The sequence below is a fragment of the Leptodactylus fuscus genome, chromosome 7 (assembly GCF_031893055.1).
Source record: "Leptodactylus fuscus isolate aLepFus1 chromosome 7, aLepFus1.hap2, whole genome shotgun sequence".
NCBI classification, from domain to species: domain Eukaryota; kingdom Metazoa; phylum Chordata; class Amphibia; order Anura; family Leptodactylidae; genus Leptodactylus; species Leptodactylus fuscus.
The window spans coordinates 19,068,058-19,094,449 of NC_134271.1; the positions used below are offsets into that span (position 1 = coordinate 19,068,058).

The window sequence follows — 26,392 nt, forward strand, 5'->3', positions numbered from 1 at the left end:
TATATCCAGGCTGTACAGTACTCTGCAGTATACAGTATATACCCAGGCTGTACAGTACTCTCCAGTATACAGTATATACCGAGGCTGTACAGTACTCTCCAGTATACAGTATATACCCAGGCTGTACAGTACTCTCCAGTATACAGTATATACCCAGGCTGTACAGTACTCTCCAGTATACAGTATATATCCAGGCTGTACAGTACTCTCCAGTATACAGTATATATCCAGGCTGTACAGTACTCTCCAGTATATACCCAGGCTGTACAGTACTCTCCAGTATACAGTATATACCCAGGCTGCGCCTCTCACCTTACGGGGTCAGGATTTACCTCACAAGCTATACAATAACAGACACTGAGCATGCGCAGTGTTCTTTCAAGAGAGGAAGAAGAAGCCGTCTCAATGCCGGGCTCAAGGACTGGATTCTTCTGCTGGGCTGCCGGACATTTCCTCTTCATCGCATTGGCCATTAACATATTCCAGGATCAGCTGGAAGACGAGGCCCAACTGAGCAGGTGACAAGAACCTCGCCATGTATACAGGCAGCACACCTCATCATCACCTCACACATTGCTGCCATGTATATTAACCCTCTCATCACCTCACACACTGCTGCCATGTGTATTAACCCTCTCATCACCTCACACTGCTGCCATGTATATTAACCCTCTCAGCACCACACACTGCTGCCATTATTAACCCTCTCATTACCTCACACTGCTGCCATGTATATTAACCCTCTCATCACCTCACACACTGCTGCCATTATTAACCCTCTCATCACCTCACACTGCTGCCATTATTAACCCTCTCAGCACCTCACACACTGCTGCCATGTATATTAACTCTCTCATCACCACACACACTGCTGGCATGTATATTAACCCTCTCAGCACCACACACTGCTGCCATTATTAACCCTCTCATTACCTCACACTGCTGCCATGTATATTAACCCTCTCATCACCTCACACACTGCTGCCATTATTAACCCTCTCATCACCTCACACTGCTGCCATTATTAACCCTCTCAGCACCTCACACACTGCTGCCATGTATATTAACCCTCTCAGCACCCCACACACTGCTGCCATATATATTAACCCTCTCAGCACCACAGTGAAATGGGCACGCCTATACACATTAAACAGGGACCAAAGCATTAACCCTATCAATGCCAATGCACATTTTGCCACAACCTCGGTTTACTCTTCTCACGGCATTCAACAGCGATGGTGTCAATTTGTAAGGAGCTTGTCCAGGAGTAGAAAACCATGGACAGTGTCTTCCAAAAACAGCGCCACCACTAGTGGTATCTAGTATTACAGCTCAGCTCTATAGAAATGAATGAGGCTGAGCTGCGATGAAATGTGATTGGATGCAACACAGGGAACAAGATAAATATTTACAAGGATTAAAAAACAGTCCGCCAAACAGCGCTGCACATTGTATAGTGGCTGTGCTTGGTATTGCAGTTCATATGAATGGGTCTGAGCTGCCGCTATACTGTGTGACTGATGAATGTGACCTCACTGGTCTGAGGAGAGGAAGCATTGGTCGCCCCAACTGATCAATAGAGGTGTCAGACACGGATAGGTTGTCAGTGTTATAGTCCTTTTATCAGCAGCACAAATATACCGCGGTTCACTGTGTGGCCATTATAAATGAATACTCCACTGCATTGATCTCCTTGTCATTGTGGGGTCACGTCTCATCACAGTGTGTACAGGGCCTTATTTGTGACCAGGCTTAGGCTGCTGGGTAGCCTGTCTGATCTAATAGTATGGACATCACTAATAGTCTGTAAGGCAGGGCTGTGCACCCTCCATTGTCATGTGACCAGCACCTTATAAAATCCTTACATGGGTGCATTTGTAATGTCTGCATCACCTTCATGGATGGTAAGTTGTAAGTACATGTGTTTAGAGATGAGCGAACACTGTTCGGATCAGCCGTTCCGAACAGCACGCTCCCATAGAAATGAATGGAAGCACCTGGCACGGCGACCGGCTGCCGGCAAAGTGTACGTGCCAGGTGCTTCCATTCATTTCTATGGGAGCGTGCTGTTCGGAACGGCTGATCCGAACAGTGTTCGCTCAACTCTACATGTGTTATCTGTCATTTCTACCTGGGCAGCCTCTATAATATACTATGTGGACCTGTCTGCATCCTGCATTGAGCCATTGATCCACCTAATGTCAGGTATTTGAAGATATTGTGGATGCAAGACAGATACAGGCAGCACTCCTGTAGTTCAAACAAATGCAAAATGTGGTCTATATTCCATGTGTGATAGATACGAGGTACAACATCAGACTGGCATAGTGTACCAGCAGACAGGGCAATCCTCTGGTGGGCTCTGCTTGTTCTGTCTATCTGTAATAGATTGGTTTACCCTGCTGTCAATGCTCTCCTGCCAATATCTATCTATCTATCTATCTATCTATCTATCTATCTATCTATCTGTATATGTGCGTGGTATGCCTGGATTTCTGTTCTATATGTGGTAGTGCTGTGTACGATACAACTTCTGTGTGCAGTGTTGCGAAATGCACATTAGGCTTGAAACTGAACAGGTTCATCTACATTCACAGGACTGTCCATATCCATGTGTGATCTGGATTTAGCCGCCTGAATAGTCTGCCAGAAGACTATAGGAAATACTACCCCATAGTGATTATAGTACGGCAGTAGGTCACTGGGACACTGGGACTTCTAATATCATAGATATCTATACTGCTAAGAGCATAAGGTGTAGCCTGTAAATCCAGCTCACATGGGTAAAACTTGGTCATGTGACGGTAGCCCAATATTTCCATGTAGGGGTTACGTGGACCCCCAAAATTTACTCATCTGGAGGTCTCTAGACAGAAGAGGTAGATCGGTAGATAGATAGATAGATAGATAGATAGATAGATAGATAGATAGATAGATAGATAGAGGCAGAAAGCGCTCATCATAAGCTATGAGATACATCTAACAATCCACAATAAATCCGGTCATACACATTGAGTATGTATTGGCACAAATTCTCCCCCATTTGGCTGCCCATCTAGGGGGTCCCCCTGACACTCCTCTGACAATAAATATTGCACCAGTGCCTTTCAGTAGCCCAATCCTTTTCTTCACACTACTAGAGGTATCTGACCACAGTATCTTCCTCTCACAATTCCATAGACATGCATCCCTTGACTGAGCAAAGCCTGCACGTATATGGAGGAGTCTGGTGACATCGCTGACAAGCTCAAATCCTGCACTGCATAAGAGAAGAGCACAGTTCATATCCACTGAATGAACAATAGGTTTACTGTAAATATTCTCCTTTGTTGAAATTGGCCAAATATCCTTAGAAACAATGGGATCATAGAAATATTTGGCGAGTCTAAGTGGGCTTACAATAGGGACGTTTTCAGACTAAGATTTGCATATTGCAATTATGGCCTGGAATATGTTTGCAGCGTGTAACCCCAGTCTAGCTACAACTTTGCATGATGAAGATACAATCCTTCGTTGCGGCCAGATTCGCCATGTAGCCCTGCCCCACCTCACAATTCCATATGCAATTTGGTAATGGGAAAGGGGAGGCGCTGCAAGTCACTTCCCACCACGTACAGCAGGATTCGGCCTGATAAACACCCTTCGCTTTACTTATAAGGAGGAGGTCACACACACGTGCTGGTTGCGGTGGGTGTTACTTGTGTACTGTGTACATTGTATCCTTACACAACTGTACACACTGCTTCCTTTTCGGGCAGGACTGGATTTGCAGAGTCATTCTGGCGGCTGTCAGAAGTTTTCTCAGGTCAGTAGTGTTGTCAGGGATCACACCCTTCCCCATGAAACTTCTTCTTGACCCCTATGTTTATAGTTTTCATGGGAGAGGGGTTTCAGATCTGGAATTATTACCGCAGATCTGTGGCTACCGTGTAGCAGGAAACAGGAACCATTTATAGAATCCTCTGTATCAGTATATTCCCTTATGTGCAGGTTAAAGCAGGGGTAGGGAACCTTCGGCTCACCAGCTGTTGCAAAACTACAACTCCCACCATGCATACTTACTCTGCTGTTCTTAGAACTCTCCTGGAAGTGAATGGAGCATGCTGGGAGTTGTAGTTTCACAGCAGCTGGAGAGCCGAAGGTTCCCTACCCCTGAGTTAGAGGATCAGATGGCTGTATGTACAAAATAGTAGGAGATTTCTAATCAAAACTGTTTGCAAAGTTGCATCATTGGTATTTTAGGTGCATTGGCAAAATACAGAATTTGGACGTAGCTGGTCCTGGAGGCAGGGACCCCAAGGTTCGGAGATATAGTTCGGCCCATAACCTATGTATAATCTTAGTATAATCCGTACGCTGTGTTTGATGATGTCACTTCTTTGGTATTGGCAAAATATAGACATGAAATAAACGGATTTGATATTGAACAGTGATCCGCAGTTTCCTCCTTATAAACGTCAAGAACAAGACGTCTGTAGAACAGTCCATGTCCTGACCTGAGGGCACGTCCTGCCTGCGCCGTGTACAGTATCTGACAGCATTAATATATCCCTCTAGCCTTTCTTAAGGCTATTCCTAAGTATCAACGAGAAAAAATTCTATTTTAATGGTAGAATCCCTTTAAGTTCTACTTATATATTCTACCACTTAGGGCTCGTTCACACCTGCGCCCGGTCTCCGTTCTGCAGGTTTCCGTTTCCTGCACAAAACAGAGCAGGAGACAGCTGCAGGACTCTTTCATACCCATTCATTTGAATGGGTTTGAAAGGTGTCCGGCCGTGAGCGTCAGTGAGTGTTTTATGCTCTCCGCCACGAAACTGTTTTTTTTTTTAAACCTGACACAGAGTCAGACATGCAGTACTCTCTGTCTGGTTTAAAAAAATGGTTTCGCGGCGGAGCATAAGACGGAAAGCTCAGAACGGAGTCCGGGCGCTAGTGTGAACCCAGCGTTAGAAAATTTCTGAAAGGGCGTGTGTACTTTTGCAAGCGATTATTTTTATTGATCCAATACCTCTACAATAAACAGTGAAGCAACAAAGATAAACAGTGTTGATTAAAAAAATTCTTATCGTAAAGTGTATACAGCTTGTGTGCAGAGCTATGTGTCTCCCTGGTTACAGACTGCAAACTCTGTGTAGTCTGACGCTGCAGTCATGTATCTTCTTCCACAGTCTGTAAGATACAATGAAGAGGAGACTGCAGGATCAGACTACACAGAGTGTGTCTGTAACCATAAAGACCTATAGGTCTGTATAGGAGGTGCATATAGAAATGATAGGAGATCTTTAATTAAGGCCCTTTCTGTTTAGCAAGTGTACATATTCATTACAATTTAATATACAGTAGATATCACAATGTATAGCGGTGGTGTGTAAAGGTGGCCCTGTAGGGGGCGTCAGTCCTTACCTGGATTATTGTCATTGAGCGTGTCATGTAAAGGGCACTAGAAAGGAAAATAAAGTAGTGCACCTTGTCTAGAGGCAACAGACTTGGTGGTTACAAAGATCTTACAAGAGGCGATGTGCTTGGTGGTTACTAGAGATCAGTCCGGCTCAGGGGTGAGGGTCACACATATTTACTATCATAGGAATCACTAATTGATCATGGCCATATATGAAGGAGTCGGGCTGTGGATAAATAGGAGTCCCCACCCTCTATACATCCACCTTCTATATTATCTTACAGCGACACCTAGTGTCAGGTGTGAATATTACAACAAGTATGGAAATACCTGTAGCCAGGGTTGGGCACGACATGACACAGCACGTCCTAACACAATATAAGCAACAGATATAATAACTCCCATATAACCTAGTCTCACATGTGGGGCTTGTGTGGTGTCAAACTGATACAGTATGATCCCCAATGTGACCAAGGTCTTAAAGCAACAGTGTACAACATATAGATAGATGGATCACTTAGTATATAAAAATTTAGATTATTTTCCATTGATCTACAGTCTGCATTTTGATATATCACCCTATTAAAGAGATTTAATTGGCAAAACAGAAGCATTTAAAGGGATACTCCCACCTCACGTATTTATGGCATATCCCACTCCCCCATCCCTTAAGCGCTTCCTGGATCCTGTAAATGGCAGCGCCTCCATTATCGGACACCAGCCGCAGAGTTGTGTTGTTTTTCCATTAGTCTGTCCTTTGTTTCTATAGCAGCAGAACATCGCGCCCACTATTCCCGCTGGGGCCTCAGTTTATTTAGAAGAATCCTAATGGTTTATTATTTCCTTGCTGAGCACAGGATGGCGAAAGACCTGAAGACGCTGCGAGAAGATTACAAGCAGATGAACAAATCCTGTTTCATCCTTGGGGCGTCTGGAGAAACAGGGAAAGAACTTCTCAAGGAGATTTTGCAGACTCAGCTGTACAGTAAAGTCACCCTGATCGGGCGACGGGAGCTAAAGTTCGAGGATGAGGCTTATAAGGATGTGGTGGGTGATTGTATTGTATAGTGTGTTACCATATGTTGTATAATAATACATAGGGGCGGGGACAGAACACACTGCAGCCAATCAGAACATGGGAAACCTGTGGGAGAAGAGTGTGATGATCTTGTGGGGGGAAAGTATCCTGTCCACTGCTATATAAGGTGTCAGGAGGAGGAAAGAGACAAGTAGGTAGAAAGGTATATAGCAGAAGGAGCAGGTTCCCCAACTAGGCTGCCCCAGCTCACACACAGTAGCACAGAGTATTTCAGGAGAAGTGTGTTCTGATCTTGTGGGGGAAAGTGACCTGTCCACTGCTATGTAAGGTGTCAGGAAGAGAATAGAGACAAGTAGGTAGAAAGTTATATAGTGGAAGAAACCGGTTTCCCTCCATCCAGCAGCACAGAGTATTTCAGGAGAAGTGTGTTCTGATCTTCTAGGGAGAATGTGACTTTTTCACATATGTGTAAGGTGCCATGACGTTAAGAGGGTAATAAAGACAAGGAAAAAGTTATATAAGGAAAATAGTAGGGTGTCCCAGCAGCACATAGTATTTCAGGAGAGGAGTATGCTGACCTGTCCACTTGTTAATAAGGTGTCAGGGGAAGAATAGAGCCAAGGAGGTAGAAAGTTAAATGGTGGAAGGAGCAGGCTCCCCTCAGTAGCACAGAGTATTTCAGGAGAAGAGTGACCTGAGGGGGAAAAGTGACGAGACCGGTGCAGTGTCCTGATACTAGAAGAGTCAAGTAGGCACCAAGTTGCCTTATACAGATGAAAGTAATAAGGACTCCCAGCAGCACAGAGTATTTAAGAAGAGGAATATAGTGATCTTTTTGAAGGGAAAGTCACCTGTCCATTTGCGTGTGACGTTTTATGCTGTTTGGAGGATAATAGAGGCAAATAGGCAAAGAGTTACAAATTGGGAGAGGGGTCTCCCAGCAGCACAGAGTATTAAAGGAGGTGATTGTGAGAGGCAGCGAGCAGTCTAGTACAGGGCTGGTGCAGGGTTGTGTGATCAGGAGGGGGAACGCGGACAAATGGGACATCATAGAGAGTTACATAGTGGACAGATCAGGATCCCCAGCAGTACAGAGTATTTCAGGAGAGGAATGAACTGACTTTATTGGAAGACACAGGCAGACTGTTGCATAGTAGAAAGAGCAGAGTCCCCCAGCAGCAGCACAGAATATTTCAGGAGTGCTGATCTTGTGCTAATGGTGGTCAGAGTTGCATATCAGAAGCTATAGCCTCCAGCAGCACAGAGTATTTTAGGAGAGGATTATGTTGATCTTGTGGGAGGCTGTGACTTGTACATATTGCAACATTTTTTTATGCTGTATGTTTTGTTGGCCATAAATGGAAGTAACCCTCAAGCCTTACCAGTGTATGTGTATATTTGTATACCAGTGTATATACGTATACCAATGTTACTTGCTGTGGGTCTGCCCTCACCTCTTTCTCTCTCTCGGATCTCTTTAGAAGCAGGAGGTGGTGGATTTTGAGAAGTTAGATGAGTATTCGTCCGCCTTTCAAGGACATGATGTGGGATTCTGCTGCCTTGGAACCACCAAAGCAAAATCTGGAGAGGTGAGTAGGGCGGGTCAGGCGCAGTGATCGAGGAGGATCAGTCCTGAATCTCATTATAATTAGACATGAGCGAACACTGTTCGGATCAGCCGATCCGAACAGCACGCTCCCATAGAAATGAATGGAAGCACCTGGCACGCAGACTTTGCCGGCGGCCGGCTGCTTAATCCCCCAGGTGCCGGCCGCTTCCATTCATTTCTATGGGAGCGTGCTGTGAGCGTGCTGTTCCGAACAGTGTTCGCTCATCTCTAATTATAATCCAGAATGTTCTCTTAATCTGAGAGTATGTGCATACCTAATCTAGAGCTGACCATAGACACCATGAGGCGGAGGTGGTGACTGGTCTGTCGGCCAATTATCGCCTTTATTGTAATGTGACCAACCTGAATGTGCGAGATACAAAATGTGACCTGAGAGGGGGATAAAAGCAACTTAAGGGAAAGGTGAATAATTTGGATCAGCTGAACACACTGAGGCTACCATATAATATTGTAATGTATGTTATGGGAGGGTAATACCGCAGTGTGAGGATACCAGTTACCAGCTGTGCCAACCAAGAGACCCCTTTAGCAAAGTCAGATGCAAAAGGGCCAAAAATTATATTTAAGGCTGGGCCCCCACGTAGCGAATTCCATCCACACATTGCGGGAAGATACACACAGCGGGCATGCTGCAGTTTCCAAAACAGTTGTGGAAAAACACTGCTACGGACTCCCATTTAAATGAATGGGAGGTATTTTTTCGAGGCTGATTTCACCTCAAAATCAGCCTGCAAAAAAACTGTGTGTGAACATATCTTTAATGGTTTTTTCCAGTGTACGCTGTATCAGTTTTTTACTATTTTTTTTTCTTTTTTTAAGGGTAAGTTCACACGAGGCTTTTGATCAGGACTTTGAGGCTGTATCCGCCTCAAAATCCCGACCAAAAAGACGGCTCCCATTGAAATCAATGGGAGCCGCTCAGTTCTTTTTTCCGGGACCCGTTTGTTCCGACTCCCGGAAAAAAGAAGTGACATGCTCATTCTTCAGGCGGAGTCGCCTTGCGATTCGGCCTGAAGACACTCCCTCCTCCGGACTAGGCCCATTCATTGGGCCTAATCCGGAGCAGAGTGCGCGGCTGGTGCAGTGCACTGGCTTTCAGTCGCGGCTACCCGGTTTTTCGATCGGAATCTAAAAGTTTCTTGCTATCAATGAATATAAAATACAGTTCTGCTCCCTTCTGTATAATTACCGTACATAACATACAAAGGCTGTATGGCAGCATTATGTGAGCACTGTATGTATGGTATGGTAGTATTGTATGGGCCTGCAAGTATGATAAGGCGATATTATGTAAGAAATGTGTTTATTGTATATCATTATTACGTGGGCACTATGTATGGTATGGGAGTATTAAATGGGCACTGTGATTATTATGTGGGCATTATGTACAGTATGGGAGTTTTATGTTGGCACTGGTTATTGTATGGCAGTATTACATAACCACTCTGTTTACGATATGGCAGTATTACATGAGCACTGTGTTTACGGTATGGCAGTGTTTTTTGAACACTGTGCTTATTATGTTGCAATATTAAGTTGATGCTATCTAGCACCATTATATTCTCAGCACTTGGCAGTATTATATGAGCATTAGGGAACGTTCACACTAGTGTCGGTGTCCAACAGCTATTGTCCGATGGTAATGTCCGCACAAAATCTTGTGTGGACATTAGCATCAGACACCAGCGGAGTCTGTTACATTTTGCATTGATTTAATGGGACATCATGTGCGTTCTTTTACAGTCCATGTCTGTCCTTAAGTGTCCGTTCGCAAAGACGTCCGATTTTTCAAGCTGACAGCAACAACCTACAGCGGAGCAGCGTGCGTGACTGGATGCTGGTGCAGTGCATCGGCTTTCAGTCGCAGCTACCTGTATTTTGGATCTGAACCTGAGGCAGCCTCTGCCTCAGGTTCCAGTCCAAAATACCCCGTGTGAACTTACCCTTAATGTGATGGGGAAAGTGACATATTTTGCCTCCAGAGACGCCCACCCAGCTTTGACATACAGTTATTTGTAACCAGGACACCTAACATGATAAATCTTACAAGTCCTTGAGCAGATGTGTCCGGACATGAGGTTTACACCACGGCACTTCTGGGGTTAAACTTTGATCCCAGATAAGACATAATGGCCCGTTATCTGCACAATAATGGAGATGTGATCATCGGGGTGTGTTATAAGCGCACAGGTACAAAGTCCGCTCCATTACATGTAAACATTCAGTGTCTGCACCCAGTCTTGGTTCAAGAATCAAACAAGCTTTATTGGCACATCCAAATAGATATTTAGCATTGCCAAAGCAAGACAAGTGGGAGGGGGGGAGAGTTGGGATTGGGGGGTAGGATGGGGGGAGAGGGGTCCTGTATATCATCTTACAGCTGCACTGACTGATACATTGTAACGAGCCACAACCATGCAGCTGCACCACTTTTGGAACATCAAAAAGCTAGCAAGTTTGGCACTTGAAAGATTCTCAAAGATTTGTGCAAAAAATATAAAAAACTGGTTAATGAACAGAATACCAGATCTAAAGTGATCACCGACCTCTTACAATGCCCCATAGCTATGTTTACTAGTTAATGAGTAAAATGCTAGATAGAAAGTGATTACTGACATCCTGTAGATTCATGTAGCCATTTTCATCCAGGTCCTTCTAGTTCATGAAGAGAATACCAGATCTAAAGTGAACACTGACATATTGCAGGGCCCTTTCAGTCAAATCAGGGTTTGTGGAAAGCTGGGTCCCCTTTAGACACTGTATTGGATTCTCTTATCTTATGTCATTGAGATTCTTTTAACCATTTACTACCCAGGATATCTCTCCACCAGACTTCTATTAACAACTTGTTCTTCCTTCTTAAAGGGGAAGGCTCCTTAATTTTGGGGGAAATATTTTTAAATAGCGTTGCTTGTGCCCACTTCTCGCCACCCCCTGAATGCAGATGTCACGGCTATGTGCGTCTGTGCGGCCCGGCGCTGTTTTGCATTCTCTACCATGGAAATGCTGCATGGCGTAATTATAGGTTAAATACAGGATAATAGGGGGCTTACGCACCGTCCGCTTGGGGTCTCAGAGGATTTGGGAAAGTGTATCGGATTAAGGGGACGCCGATGGCTCAGGCGTCAATATATCAACTTCTGCAAGGCGAGGGGAGAAACAAAGGTGTGGGTATTGAGGTGGAATGATGGGTTAGGGGCTCCCAGGCCTGATCTTCAAGGAGAATGTGTCACTTGTAAGTCCGGGACAATGAATGGGGGGGTAGGGGGGGATGCCGGCCCCTCATAGCTGGGGGTAGATGACTGACTAATCAGATTGAAGGGGGATGAAAGCGGACGGTATTTGTGTCACTCTAATTTCCCGCAGACAATTGAAGATGGCAGGACTCTATTAAGTGGCGTTTAGCGCAGAACGAAAGGCGGGCAAAATTAGAGGCTCGCTTTAATGGGGCGACACATGAGCCCGGCCGAGGATTTGTCAGGAGGCAGCGTGGGTAGCGGCGGCCACGCCAGAAAGCTGCATAGGAATGTGAGAATCGGACGCTATCTAATCGCCCCACGCTTCAAAAGGTAATAAAATAATCATCACTATTATGGCGACACAAAGCGCCCGGCACGGGTGTTACCGGAGACAAAGCGCCCACTGTTCTGCCGTAATATGCCGCAATATCGACTGCCACAATAAACGCCATTTAAAGAGGAACGCGGAAGCCAAGCGTCATTGTGCCTTTAATTCCGTGATGTGATACAGGCAAATAATTGTCAAGGCGCTTAACCCTTTAAGGACATGCGCCGACAAATAAAACCTGATGTATTCGATTGTGTCCCATGGAGCACATTTCTTCGGTTGAACAACTACAACTCCCAGCATGCCCTGACACATGAAAGCAGCTGATTTTTGTGGTTGTATTGGTCACTTTAAGGGTTGGACATGGCACTGCCATCCTATATAGCAGCACAGTGAGTTACTACAGGTCCATATAGTATGGTATTCTCCCTCTGAGGGCAATATGGCATCTAATGGTATGGGTATGCATGCCATATCTTATACCTAGGTGCTGGGTAACATTTAGGGGTACCCAACTTTCCACAAACCCTGAATGTATTCATTACTATAAATGAACTGCTTTGCTTAACATGGCTATAAGGCCATGCAAGGTGTCAGTGTTCACTTTGGATCGGACATTACATTCATGACTCAGGAGGGTCTGTTTGGTTCTAGGGCTCTGCAAAATGGCAGTGTTCACTTTGGTTGTGGAATTCTTTCCATGAGCAAAGAAGATCTGGAGGAACATGGCTATACGGCTCTGGCAATGTTGCATTTTGTTCATGAACTAGGAAGATCTGCATGAACAGGTTAATCCCTGCCTTACCCATTCATACTGCTGTGCTCTGTGTCAGTGCTAATTGTACTTCTGGCATTCTATTCAGTATATCTCTGATACACTGTAACAAGCCATGCAGCTGTGTGAACGACACATTTCTAGTTTTTAGTCTCGAATTGTGTCCATTCACATAATGCAAGAATGTGGCAAGAGATTGAAAGGAAGAGAATGGGAACTGTTTACTGATGTTTCCCAATATTCGCTGTGATCAAGGGCTGAGGGTGATGTAACGTTATGACTGTGATGTAACGCCACAACTGTCCTGTAATGCTACGCGCTGTGTTTTACAGGCAGGATTCATTAGAGTGGATCACGACTACGTTCTCAAGTCAGCGCAGCTGGCGAAAGCGGGCGGCTGCCAACACTTCAATCTGGAGTCTTCTAAAGGTGCCGACAAGGAGAGCAGCTTCCTGTATCTCAGGGTTAAGGTCAGTACAGACACCTCTTTATGCAGAAAATCCGGCTCCATATTTGTAAATCCCGTTCCCATAATGAAGGGGTCGTGACAGCATAATGTCAAATGGACTGAATGCAATACATCGTATTGGTCACCAGAGGGCGATCAAGCCAGATTCCACTAAAAACTGGGCTTTTTGCATTTAGACATGGGCCCTGAGGGTTTGTTACAATGTGTCAGTCAGCAGCTGTGTGTGTAGCACTTGGACAGGACCACTGAATGACAACATCCCTGTGGGCTGTGCTGTCACCGTGCAGGCTCAGATAACCCTCACAGTCTATTCGCCATAATGGCGCCCTCTCCTGGCAACCCCTGATACGCTATATTCTCTGCTTTCACAGGGGGAAGTAGAAGCTGAAGTAGAAGAAATTGAATTTGACCGTCTTTCCATCTTCAGACCTGCGTAAGTAGATGACACGGTTATGTACGCAGTAATTGTTGCAAGGGTTACTCGTAAATCGCGATATTAACCGCCAACATCATTTCTAGAGTGTCATAACCATACGCTGACATGTATGTCCATCGAAACTGATGGAAAATCTGTAACTGTAATGAAGTGGAAAAACTGCATTCACATCTAATCTCTGCAAATTTCCTGACTCCTTCCCCTTATGCAGGCCCCTCCCCTCTGTCTGTGTGCGGCAGCTTCCTGATCACTGAGGACATTTTCTTGTTGTTTATGATCATTCTATGTAGGAAATCTCCATGCACTGGCTTCCTGCTGATCTTGTGCATAGACATAGCAGCTGCAGTGTAAAGCATGGTGGAGATACAAAGCAGAAGTGTAATTCATCTCCTTGTATTTCAGAGTTCTCTTGGTTGACCGAGAAGAATCCCGTCCATTAGAATGGCTCACCAGGAAGTTGATGGTTCCGGTCTCTCACCTCTTCCCTACTTCTTACTCGGTGCCCATCCCCACGCTGGTCAAAGCCATGTTACATAATGCCATACTGGGGAGCGACAAGAAGGTGGACCTGCTGGAGAATAAGGCTATACATACACTGGGGAAAGTTTGGGAAACGTCAAGCTAGTGGGGGTGAGCCCAGACAGTGTGGGGGAGGGGGATATAACTGGTGCCGAATGTTTTATGTTATATTAATGCAACAAAAGGATATAAGGAAAGTCAGATAAAAAGGGAAGTTCATGTTGTTATATAAAGGTTAGAAAGAAACGGCGCCACAACTTTCCACAGGTTGTGTGTGTTATTGCAGCTCAACTTATCTGAAATTATTTGGATTCAGTTGCAATACCACATACAGCCTGTGGTCAGTAGTGGCACTGTTTAGAGTTAAAGTTTTGTTAACCCAGACCCCCAGCAGTTTTTAGGTCATCGCTGTCGGATCGATGGGGGTCCCACCCCTGGATGCTGCACCAATCGGGAGTCCGTGTCGTAGTGGAGTGCTAGCGTAAGTCATACTCATGAACGCATTATATACGGTTTACTGCTCAGGTATACAAATGTGCAGGGCAATATACAGATAGTTGGGAAAGGGGTCACACAGAGAGCGTATATGCTTTAGGTGCCTGTTGATTTTACGTGCCGCTATGTACAGCTTTATTACCTACCTCCAGTCCCGGGCATTGGTCAAACGTATGGACGCCCTCTATACAACCTCTCACCCCATTATCTCTAGATCCTATGGCATTGATGTGTCTAGAGAACACCAGGCCTTACATTCCGCACACACTGGTATCATGGCGTTTGCTACAATCTTGTGCATGGGTTGTGTATGGTATTGCAGAGAAGTGAATGAGGCTGCAGTACCAGACACATTCTATGGGCAAGGGTGGCGCTGTTTCCGAAAGGTGTGGGTTTGTTTTTTTATTTTATTGTTATGAAATATAATTTGTGTGGTGATACGGGTACATGTAAGTGACGTGATACATATATTATGTGCAAAAAGTCTGCGCTCTGCTGTGTCCTGAACCTATAATTTCAATAAAAATTGTAAAATTTCTAAACTTTCTTACCATGACTGTCTTGTTTAGAAAATAAAACTTGTAAAAGCTGTGATCATGGCTCTGTATATTAAGGGGGCAGTAAAGATTAGAAATAAATTAATTAAAAAAACAGCGCCACACCTGTCCACAGGTTGTGTCTAGTATTGCAACCACTGAAGTGAATGGGACTGAAAAGTGCAATACCACCCACAACCTGTGGACAGGTGTGGCGCTGTTTTAGGTAGAGATAGGACATGTTTTTGCTAAGGGTGAAAATTTGCCCGGTGTCAGGTGCATGGCTTCACAAAATAAATATGTCATACATTTAGCTGATTCATGATTTGTCCATAGGCTACCACAGAACACTGCCCCCTAGATGTCAAACGTATATTACATTTACAACATGTCATCAATCCTGCACTAGGTTGTAGGTTTTTTTTAAACCCATCTGCTGTAGTGTAAGTCCACAGAGTGTGAATTCAGCCTTATGTTTCATCTCATGAGTTATCAGTTTGTATTAAAGGGATTCTACCACTAAAGCAACATTTTTTTTCTATATACCACGTCGGAATAGCCTTAAGAAAGGCTATTCGTCTCCTACCTTGCTCAGTCGCCCCGGGCCCGCCGTTCCGTAGAAATACCTTTTATTACCAGTATGCAAATGAGTTCTTTCACAGCAATGGGGGCGTCCTCATTGCTGCCAGAGAACTGTCTCCAGCGACGCCTCCATCTTCAGCTGCAACTGCCTCTTCTTTCTTCCGTCTGGGTCAAACTGCGACGTCTGCGCAGTCAGCTCTGCCATTGAGACACCAGCAGAGCCAAGTGTGCATGCCGGCCATTTTTGGGAGGCCGCTCCTGTATTGAACTACAAGAGCAAGAGCGGCCTCCCAAAAATGGCCGGCATGTGCAGTCGGCTCTACTGGTGTCTCACTGGTATAGCCGACTGTGCAGGCGTCGGAGTTGACCCAGACAGAAGACGACGAGGGAAGAGGAGGATTCAGCTGAAGATGGAGGCGTTGCTGGAGAGAGTTCTCTGGCAGCAAAGGGGACGACCCCATTGCCTTTTGAGCGCTGGGGCCCGCCCCCATTGCTGCGGGAGAGCTCATTTGCATACCGGTAAAAAACGGTATTTCTAAGGAACGGTGGGCCAGGGGCGACTGAGCAAGGTAGGAGATGAATAGCCTTTCTTAAGGCTATTCTGACTTGGTAAATTTTGTGGTAGAATATCTTTAAAAGCCAAGTAGGAGGAGTTAGCTACTTCCTGCGATCTTATTGGATCCCAATTGGACCCCCGATGTTGTTCTTTAAGCCGCTACCTACTAGATTACTCCAGCACGTAATGGCTAATTTTCACTTACTGATCCCTGCCCCTGTCCACGGCCCCCTCTGCTTAGGCCTCCAGGGGGCGGTGCATATACATCCCTGACGCTGTCCAATGTAAGGGTATGTTCACACGGTGGGGAGGCAGCCTGAGTCAGCCGCAGAATCTGCGGCAATATAGGGCATGGTGCTGCTTTTTTCTACTACTAGCTAGCGGAAAAAAGAAGCGACCGGATCCCATTGAAGTCAATGGGAGCTGTTTTTGGAGTCTGATTTTAAGGCAGATTCCACGTCAAAATCCGCTCCAAAAAACTCCATGTGAACATACCCGAAAGTGGTAATATACAGTGACCCTGGAGACCTAAGCGGAGGCAGCTCTAGGCAGGAGTGGGAATAGGTAAGTGACTATCAGCCATTACTTTTAGGGGTTATCCATTAAAGTAGCTCTGAGGGGGCCACTATATTATATGGGGGCCTATAACAGGGGCAGTTACTGTAAGGTGGTCAATAATGGGGCAATATAATGTGTGGGAGGATCAGTCAAGGGGGTGTTATACTATGTGGGGGTCCAGTCATAAGCTTGCTATGGGGCCCCGTTTTTGCTAGTTACGTCCCTGTTAACTCTTGGGGTTGTTTTTGTAACACATTTGGTCAGTAGGTCATCACTCGCACATAAGGCAGAGATTTGGGCATGCATGTCTCTGAGCAGTGAGGGGTAACGTTCTCTTATTGGGATTCACTGCCAGATAGAACTAAGAGAGGATTAAGATTGTAGGTGGTCAGGTGACAAAAGATATTGGCCCTGGAGAGAGAGTCTGGCTGATAACCGTAACCATAATAGGCTGCTGCTTATCCTATAGCATGTTGGGGTCCCATGGTTACTCAATGTGCTGTGCAGAGCTGTGTGTGTAGTAGTATCGGAGGTGCAGAGCTTTGTGTAGTGGTATCGGAGGTGCAGAGCTGTGTGTAGTAGAATCGGAAGCGCAGAGCTGTGTGTAGTGGTGTCGGAGGAGCAGAGCTGTGTGTAGTAGTATCGGAGGTGCAGAGCTGTGTGTAGTAGAATCGGAAGCGCAGAGCTGTGTGTAGTGGTGTCGGAGGAGCAGAGCTGTGTGTAGTGGTGTCTGAGGCGCAGAGCTGTGTGTAGTGGTATCAGAGGAGCAGAGCTGTGTGTAGTAGTATCGGAGGAGCAGAGCTGTGTGTAGTGGTATCAGAGGAGCAGAGCTGTGTGTAGTAGTATCGGAGGAGCAGAGCTGTGTGTAGTGGTGTCTGAGGCGCAGAGCTGTGTGTAGTAGTATCATCGGAGGCGCAGAGCTGTGTGTAGTAGTATCATCGGAGGTGCAGAGCTGTGTGTAGTAGTATCGGAGGAGCAGAGCTGTGTGTAGTGGTGTCGGAGGAGCAGAGCTGTGTGTAGTAGTATCGGAGGCGCAGAACTGTGTGTAGTGGTGTCGGAGGAGCAGAGCTGTGTGTAGTAGTATCGGAGGCGCAGAGCTGTGTGTAGTGGTGTCGGAGGAGCAGAACTGTGTGTAGTGGTGTCTGAGGCGCAGAGCTGTGTGTAGTGGTATCAGAGGAGCAGAGCTGTGTGTAGTAGTATCAGAGGAGCAGAGCTGTGTGTAGTAGTATCGGAGGAGCAGAGCTGTGTGTAGTAGTATCGGAGGAGCAGAGCTGTGTGTAGTGGTGTCGGAGGAGCAGAGCTGTGTGCAGTAGTATCGGAGGCGCAGAACTGTGTGTAGTGGTGTCGGAGGAGCAGAGCTGTGTGTAGTAGTATCGGAGGCGCAGAGCTGTGTGTAGTGGTATCAGAGGAGCGGAGCTGTGTGTAGTAGTATCGGAGGAGCAGAGCTGTGTGTAGTGGTGTCTGAGGCGCAGAGCTGTGTGTAGTAGTATCGGAGGCGCAGAGCTGTGTGTAGTGGTGTCTGAGGCGCAGAGCTGTGTGTAGTGGTATCAGAGGAGCAGAGCTGTGTGTAGTAGTATCGGAGGCGCAGAGCTGTGTGTAGTGGTGTCGGAGGAGCAGAGCTGTGTGTAGTAGTATCATCGGAGGTGCAGAGCTGTGTGTAGTGGTATCAGAGGAGCAGAGCTGTGTGTAGCAGTATCGGAGGCGCAGAGCTGTGTGTAGTAGTATCGGAGGAGCAGAGCTGTGTGTAGTAGTATCGGAGGAGCAGAGCTGTGTGTAGTAGTATCGGAGGAGCAGAGCTGTGTGTAGTAGTATCGGAGGAGCAGAGCTGTGTGTAGTAGTATCGGAGGAGCAGAGCTGTGTGTAGTGGTGTCGGAGGTGCAGAGCTGTGTGTAGAGGTGTCGGAGGAGCAGAGCTGTGTGTAGTAGTATCGGAGGAGCAGAGCTGTGTGTAGTGGTGTCGGAGGTGCAGAGCTGTGTGTAGAGGTGTCGGAGGAGCAGAGCTGTGTGTAGTGGTGTCTGAGGCGCAGAGCTGTGTGTAGTAGTATCGGAGGCGCAGAGCTGTGTGTAGTGGTGTCTGAGGCGCAGAGCTGTGTGTAGTAGTATCGGAGGTGCAGAGCTGTGTGTAGTAGTATCGGAGGAGCAGAGCTGTGTGTAGTAGTATCGGAGGAGCAGAGCTGTGTGTAGTAGTATCGGAGGAGCAGAGCTGTGTGTAGTAGTATCGGAGGAGCAGAGCTGTGTGTAGTGGTGTCGGAGGAGCAGAGCTGTGTGTAGTAGTATCGGAGGAGCAGAGCTGTGTGTAGTAGTATCGGAGGAGCAGAGCTGTGTGTAGTAGTATCGGAGGAGCAGAGCTGTGTGTAGTGGTGTCAGAGGTGCAGAGCTGTGTGTAGAGGTGTCGGAGGAGCAGATGATTGGAGACCAAGGGGAGGTGAGGGAACGTAAAAAACACTGTTACTCACTTCTCCTGTGCTCCGGCAGCCTGTGGGCCTTTTTGGTGACATCACAGATGTCTCGTGGGCCAGGACAGCGTCATGTGTCGTGACGCTCGCTCATTTCAGGTGACGTCTGGTCCAACACTGAAGATGGCCAAAAGTAGCGGAGAGTGCGCCGGAGCCAGGGAGAGGTAAGAAACATTGTTTTTTTTATGTTTGTATCCTCCCTTGGGTCTCTGATCATTGTACTCTGGGGGCATAATACTGTATGCAGGGGCCACAATACTGTGTGCAGGGGCCACTATGGGACATAATACTGTGTGCAGGGGCCACTATGGAGCATAATGCTGTGTGCAGGGGCCACTATGGGGCATAATACTGTGTACAGGGGCCACTATGGGGCATAATACTGTGTGCAGGGGCCACTATGGGACATAATACTGTGTGCAGGGGCCATTATGGGGCATAATACTGTGTGCAGGGGCCACTATGGGGCATAATACTGTGTGCAGGGGCCACTATGGGGCATAATACTGTGTGCAGGGGCCACTATGGGGCATAATATTGTGTGCAGGGGCCACTATGGGGGATAATACTGTGTGCAGGGGCCACTATGGGGCATAATACTGTATGCAGGGGCCACTATGAGGCATAGTACTGTGTGCAGGGGCCACTATGGGGCATAATATTGTGTGCAGGGGCCACTATGGGGGATAATACTGTGTGCAGGGGCCACTATGGGGCATAATACTGTGTGCAGGGGCCACTATGAGGCATAATACTGTGTGCAGGGGCCACTATGGGGCATAATACTGTGTGCAGGGGCCACTATGGGGGATAATACTGTGTTCAGGGGCCACTATGGGACATAATACTGTGTGCAGGGGCCACTATGGGAGATAATACTGTGTTCAGGGGCCACTAGGGGGCATCATGCTGTGTGTTATGCCACTGGCAGAGCTGTGTGTGTGGTAGTGTCGGAGGAGCAGAGCTGTGTGTGTCAGGAAACATCACAACAAAGCCCGAGTGACATTTATCTGACAACATAGTGCAGAGCCTGACTCCTCCCGCACACGTGACTGATCACATGATCATGACATCATCAAAGGTCCTTTAGTTTCCACCACTATACAATCTGCCAGGACTCAGTAGACCGGATGTTGATGGGCGAGGCTACAATCTGCCATTAACCAAGATGGCGCAATACATAGATCCATGTGAGTATTCGGTCTGTGCGGTCAATATGTTATAATGTGGGGGAGGTCTGGAGGGGGTTGTGCTGGGACTTGTTGTTCCACAGTTGCTGGGGATGGAGGTGGAGCTAAACAGGTGTTTGTATGTGCACACACACTATACACAGATCTAGTCACCATGATGTAAGTATGATCTGCTGATCTCATCCAGTGTTAGTGCTCGTGTGTGTGTATGTGTATATATATATATATATATATATATATATATATATATATATATATATCCCCATATGTATAGATCTTGTTGCCTTATATGGGGTCTCATGTTTTGTCAGCTCTGGATGGCGGTGACTTTGAGGATTTCCCTGATCTGTCAGACGGTGATGATGATGGAGCTTGGGATGATGAGGATGATGGGGGTGCTGGTGTCGAGGTCCGCTGTCTCTTCTGTGACAGGTATTTGTACAGTATTACATCCAACAAGAAATTGATTCCAGCCAGGTTACGTGGAAAGATGCAAAAATACTTCTTCTTTATTGTTAAAAAGTTTACAAAATCACAGCAGCATGAAAAACAGGAATGTGGGCGTCAGACTGACGCGTTTCGGATATGTAATCCTTTGTCAAAGTCTGATCACTTACGACTTGAGTCCCCTCTGATATAGTGCTCAACCACACCTCAAATCAATCAACCTGGTATATGCTAACAGGTGATTTACTAACTGCACAATAATACAGAGAGGACTCAAAATATATAAATAGTTAAAAAACACAAAAACAACCAAACATATTTAAAACCAAAAAATAAATATATAGACCACACGATTGTAGAAAAAAGCTATATCTCCATTCACATAATATAGAATATATACGTATGTGTGATCTCATATTACCAGATATAGACAATATTGAAGTTTAAACAAAAAACACAGCAACACATATATACACAATAAATATAAAACAAACTGAGAAAGACTACAAAAAATATACAGACCATCAGGATCACAATACATGCAAAAAAGAATCTCCATGATAAACGAAATGTGTTCCCACGGACCATCCCGGGATGCCCTGAATAAAAATGGAGGCTCCTCCAACTCACACGAATATGAGCATGCGTGAGGATAAATCATGTGATAAGCCTTCTCCTGTTCTATTAGATGGAATATTTCCTTTGAAATATCCGGCTATATTTCCAAAACAGACACATGTAGCACAAGACATTCTTCTTAATATAGAGGAATATGACAGGAACACATGATATCTACGTCCTCACTTCATTGGATGGAAATGTCCAACATTACATGTGATCCGGAATCATTCATTGAATGGAGATATTCAACATTGTATGTGATCCAGAATCATTCATTGGATGGAGATGTCCAACATTATATGTGATCCGGAATAATTCATTGGATGGAGATGTCCAACATGATATGTAATCCGGAATCACTGTTAAGGTAAGTGCAAAATAAATGTGAGTTTATCACGTATAATATTGAGAAAATTACACCTTTCAACATGGTATAACTTAAAAATTCTTTTATAATATCACAAACCTATATTGTCAATGCCATCTTGTGTGTGTACACACGGTGCATGATATTACACACGGTACATGAAGATATTATATAACTATGGTGAAATTGTCCCACAATATAGATTCGTTCAGAGGATTACAATAGATATTTAATAGATATAAGATATATCATTTCTATTATTCATGCCCAATGGATACCGTGTTCCCAACTTGAGAATCCAATGGACTTCTCTGATTCTTAAAATACGCTCCCAATCACCACCCCTAATTGGGCGCTTCACTTGTTCTATGCCCCAAAATATCAAACTGGACATGTCACTCTTATGTTTTTCTTTAAAGTGTCTCGACACCCCTGTATTTCTAAGGTTATCCGGATTACTTATACTACGTAAGTGTTCAGAAATACGCGTTTTCAAAGGCCTGATGGTACTGCCAATATATTGTACTTTACACTCCTGACATGCAATCATGTATACAACATGACTGCTGTTGCAATCCATATGATCTTTTATTTTATATGAATGATGCATCTCAGCGTCAGAAAACTTTGTTATTTTCGATGTCCACTGGCAAGTGGAACAACGTACATGTCCACATTTGAAAAAACCCACCATATGTAACCAATTTTGTGTTCCTTCTTCCTTCTTATTAACCAAGAGACTAGGTGAAATATAATTCCCCAGTGTCTTACCCCTCCTGGATATGAAACTACAACCTTTTTTAATCACTTCCCCCAAAATTGGGTCCTGATTAAGGATGGGCATGTTGTTTCTAATTATCTGGGTAATCTCATCGAATTCTGTACTATATCTAGTTGAAAAGTGTATATCACTGGTATTATCTTTTTGTTTCTTTTTCTGGGGGTTATACAACAGCTGTTCTCTATCTCTACGTGTTGCAATATCAAATGCCCTGTTGATGGACCATTGGGGATAATGTCTCTGTTTAAGTCTATTTTTAACAACAAGAGACTCTTTTTCAAAAGCCTCCTGTGTGGAACAATTTCTTTTGACTCTAAGGAACTCACCAACCGGTAAAGATTTTTTTGTGTGTTTAGGGTGCATACTGTGTGCATGCAAAAGTGTATTACCTGCACTAGGTTTCCTGTAGTTACACACCTGTACTTTACCACTATCTTGATCTCCTATGAGTGTTACATCCAAAAAATTGATACTCTCTTCTCCCATGTTGAAAGTGAATTTTAAATTATAGGGGTTGTCATTGATATAGTCTATAAACTTATGTATATCCTCAGTCCGACCCGTCCAGACCAAGAGGGTGTCGTCAATATAACGACCATACCAGTGTATCTGGCTGCGAAAAGGATTGCTGTTATCATATAGATGCTTCTCCTCCCACCAGGCCATAACTATGTTGGCCAAGGAGGGGGAGAAACATGCACCCATGGGCGCCCCCTTGATCTGGAGATAAAATTTATCCAAAAACATGAAGTAATTGTGTTGTAATAAGAATTCAATGGTCTGGATGATATATTCATTAAATTCCGGATCGAAATTAGTGTGGACATATAGAAAATGGGAAAGAGCAGTAATAGCTATGTTATGTGGTATTGAGGAATAAAGGGCTGTAACATCACAACTAACCCAGGTAAAATCCCCCCTCCACTGAAACCCATCAAATACTTTAAGGACCTCCTTGGTATCCTTGATGTAACTAGGTGTTAGTTTTACCAAAGGCTGAAGTAATTGGTCAACCCAAATACATAAACGCTCCGCAAGTGAACCTATACCCGAAATGATGGGTCTCAGCGGGGGGGGGAACCCACTCTTGTGCGTTTTCGGTAGCCCATGAAAGATGGGAACTATCGGATGTTCCACATATAAATACTGTATCTCCCTCTCCGTGAGGAAACCTTGATTCAAACCCTCTTCCAAGAGGGACTTTATTTTGCGAGAAAAAATGTTCTTTTTCTGATTCATGCTTACAATTATTGTCAAAAGGTTTAAATTTTGTCCCTGTGGAACAATTTGATATATTTGAGACATTATTAGATGTGAACAAGTTTATTCGCTTACTCACAATCAAGAGGCATTTTTTTGATGTGCATGAGTTGGAAAAAGATGTGATGATTGACAGTTCTCCTGTGGTAAATGAGTTTGGTAAATTATTGTTTGACGAGCAATGTTGTCTACTAAATTTGAAGAATTTGGGGGATAGTGAGAAAGATGGATTAACTGTTCCGGATTTCAAGGTTGATATAAAGAATCCATTTTTTTATCCCCTCAATTCTAGATGTCCGGCACTGGACATGTTCCAGAGTGCCATTGAAAGGGACCTTGTTAAGTTATATGATGTACAGAAAACTAAATCTCGGTTTGATAATTTAAAAATGGATGAGAGGTTGACATTGAAATATTTGCAGACTAATGACAAGGTCATAGTGAAGATGTCAGACAAAGGAGGACGAGTGGTGATCCTCAACAGAAGCGATTATATTCAGTCAGCATATTCCATTTTGGATGATGCAGACACATACCGTGTTCTGAGTGAGGATCCGACCAACATTTTTTCTCGCAAAATAAAGTCCCTCTTGGAAGAGGGTTTGAATCAAGGTTTCCTCACGGAGAGGGAGATACAGTATTTATATGTGGAACATCCGATAGTTCCCATCTTTCATGGGCTACCGAAAACGCACAAGAGTGGGTTCCCCCCCCCGCTGAGACCCATCATTTCGGGTATAGGTTCACTTGCGGAGCGTTTATGTATTTGGGTTGACCAATTACTTCAGCCTTTGGTAAAACTAACACCTAGTTACATCAAGGATACCAAGGAGGTCCTTAAAGTATTTGATGGGTTTCAGTGGAGGGGGGATTTTACCTGGGTTAGTTGTGATGTTACAGCCCTTTATTCCTCAATACCACATAACATAGCTATTACTGCTCTTTCCCATTTTCTATATGTCCACACTAATTTCGATCCGGAATTTAATGAATATATCATCCAGACCATTGAATTCTTATTACAACACAATTACTTCATGTTTTTGGATAAATTTTATCTCCAGATCAAGGGGGCGCCCATGGGTGCATGTTTCTCCCCCTCCTTGGCCAACATAGTTATGGCCTGGTGGGAGGAGAAGCATCTATATGATAACAGCAATCCTTTTCGCAGCCAGATACACTGGTATGGTCGTTATATTGACGACGCCCTCTTGGTCTGGACGGGTCGGACTGAGGATATACATAAGTTTATAGACTATATCAATGACAACCCCTATAATTTAAAATTCACTTTCAACATGGGAGAAGAGAGTATCAATTTTTTGGATGTAACACTCATAGGAGATCAAGATAGTGGTAAAGTACAGGTGTGTAACTACAGGAAACCTAGTGCAGGTAATACACTTTTGCATGCACACAGTATGCACCCTAAACACACAAAAAAATCTTTACCGGTTGGTGAGTTCCTTAGAGTCAAAAGAAATTGTTCCACACAGGAGGCTTTTGAAAAAGAGTCTCTTGTTGTTAAAAATAGACTTAAACAGAGACATTATCCCCAATGGTCCATCAACAGGGCATTTGATATTGCAACACGTAGAGATAGAGAACAGCTGTTGTATAACCCCCAGAAAAAGAAACAAAAAGATAATACCAGTGATATACACTTTTCAACTAGATATAGTACAGAATTCGATGAGATTACCCAGATAATTAGAAACAACATGCCCATCCTTAATCAGGACCCAATTTTGGGGGAAGTGATTAAAAAAGGTTGTAGTTTCATATCCAGGAGGGGTAAGACACTGGGGAATTATATTTCACCTAGTCTCTTGGTTAATAAGAAGGAAGAAGGAACACAAAATTGGTTACATATGGTGGGTTTTTTCAAATGTGGACATGTACGTTGTTCCACTTGCCAGTGGACATCGAAAATAACAAAGTTTTCTGACGCTGAGATGCATCATTCATATAAAATAAAAGATCATATGGATTGCAACAGCAGTCATGTTGTATACATGATTGCATGTCAGGAGTGTAAAGTACAATATATTGGCAGTACCATCAGGCCTTTGAAAACGCGTATTTCTGAACACTTACGTAGTATAAGTAATCCGGATAACCTTAGAAATACAGGGGTGTCGAGACACTTTAAAGAAAAACATAAGAGTGACATGTCCAGTTTGATATTTTGGGGCATAGAACAAGTGAAGCGCCCAATTAGGGGTGGTGATTGGGAGCGTATTTTAAGAATCAGAGAAGTCCATTGGATTCTCAAGTTGGGAACACGGTATCCATTGGGCATGAATAATAGAAATGATATATCTTATATCTATTAAATATCTATTGTAATCCTCTGAACGAATCTATATTGTGGGACAATTTCACCATAGTTATATAATATCTTCATGTACCGTGTGTAATATCATGCACCGTGTGTACACACACAAGATGGCATTGACAATATAGGTTTGTGATATTATAAAAGAATTTTTAAGTTATACCATGTTGAAAGGTGTAATTTTCTCAATATTATACGTGATAAACTCACATTTATTTTGCACTTACCTTAACAGTGATTCCGGATTACATATCATGTTGGACATCTCCATCCAATGAATTATTCCGGATCACATATAATGTTGGACATCTCCATCCAATGAATGATTCTGGATCACATACAATGTTGAATATCTCCATTCAATGAATGA

The 26,392-nt window shown here is 44.5% G+C and overlaps 2 protein-coding genes across 3 annotated transcripts in view; both read left to right on the forward strand.

The window, feature by feature from the left end:
- The first annotated feature begins 393 nt into the window (after positions 1 to 393).
- On the forward strand, positions 394 to 14,886 carry HTATIP2 (HIV-1 Tat interactive protein 2). 2 transcript variants are annotated; one of them, XM_075281220.1, is made up of 6 exons: positions 394 to 518; positions 6,259 to 6,448; positions 7,922 to 8,029; positions 12,745 to 12,882; positions 13,253 to 13,314; positions 13,720 to 14,886. In XM_075281220.1, exons 1-6 carry the CDS (start codon positions 406 to 408, stop codon positions 13,940 to 13,942), a joined length of 834 nt encoding a protein of 277 aa, XP_075137321.1. In that variant the 5' UTR covers positions 394 to 405; the 3' UTR covers positions 13,943 to 14,886. The 2 variants fall into 2 exon arrangements, with proteins under 2 accessions (XP_075137321.1, XP_075137322.1); XM_075281221.1 differs by lacking the exon at positions 394 to 518 and adding an exon at positions 3,723 to 3,805 and having other exon boundaries at positions 13,720 to 14,883.
- Positions 14,887 to 20,145: 5,259 nt separating this feature from the next.
- The window catches only part of PRMT3 (protein arginine methyltransferase 3), a 62,235-nt gene continuing 55,988 nt past the window's right edge, over positions 20,146 to 26,392 (forward strand). Inside the window, exons 1-2 of the mRNA XM_075281299.1 lie at positions 20,146 to 20,208; positions 20,520 to 20,640. Of these exons, the coding sequence (XP_075137400.1) occupies positions 20,187 to 20,208; positions 20,520 to 20,640 (143 nt within the window). The 5' untranslated portion in view covers positions 20,146 to 20,186. The remainder of the gene's footprint in view (positions 20,209 to 20,519; positions 20,641 to 26,392) is intronic.

Coding starts and splice junctions, on each gene's coding strand:
- HTATIP2 (XM_075281220.1), top strand. CDS start 406: ATGCCGGGCTCAAGGACTGGATTCTTCTGCTGGGCTGCCGGACATTTC. Junction 519..6,258: donor GACGAGGCCCAACTGAGCAG/GTGACAAGAACC, acceptor TGCTGAGCACAG/GATGGCGAAAGACCTGAAGA. Junction 12,883..13,252: donor TCCTGTATCTCAGGGTTAAG/GTCAGTACAGAC, acceptor CTGCTTTCACAG/GGGGAAGTAGAAGCTGAAGT.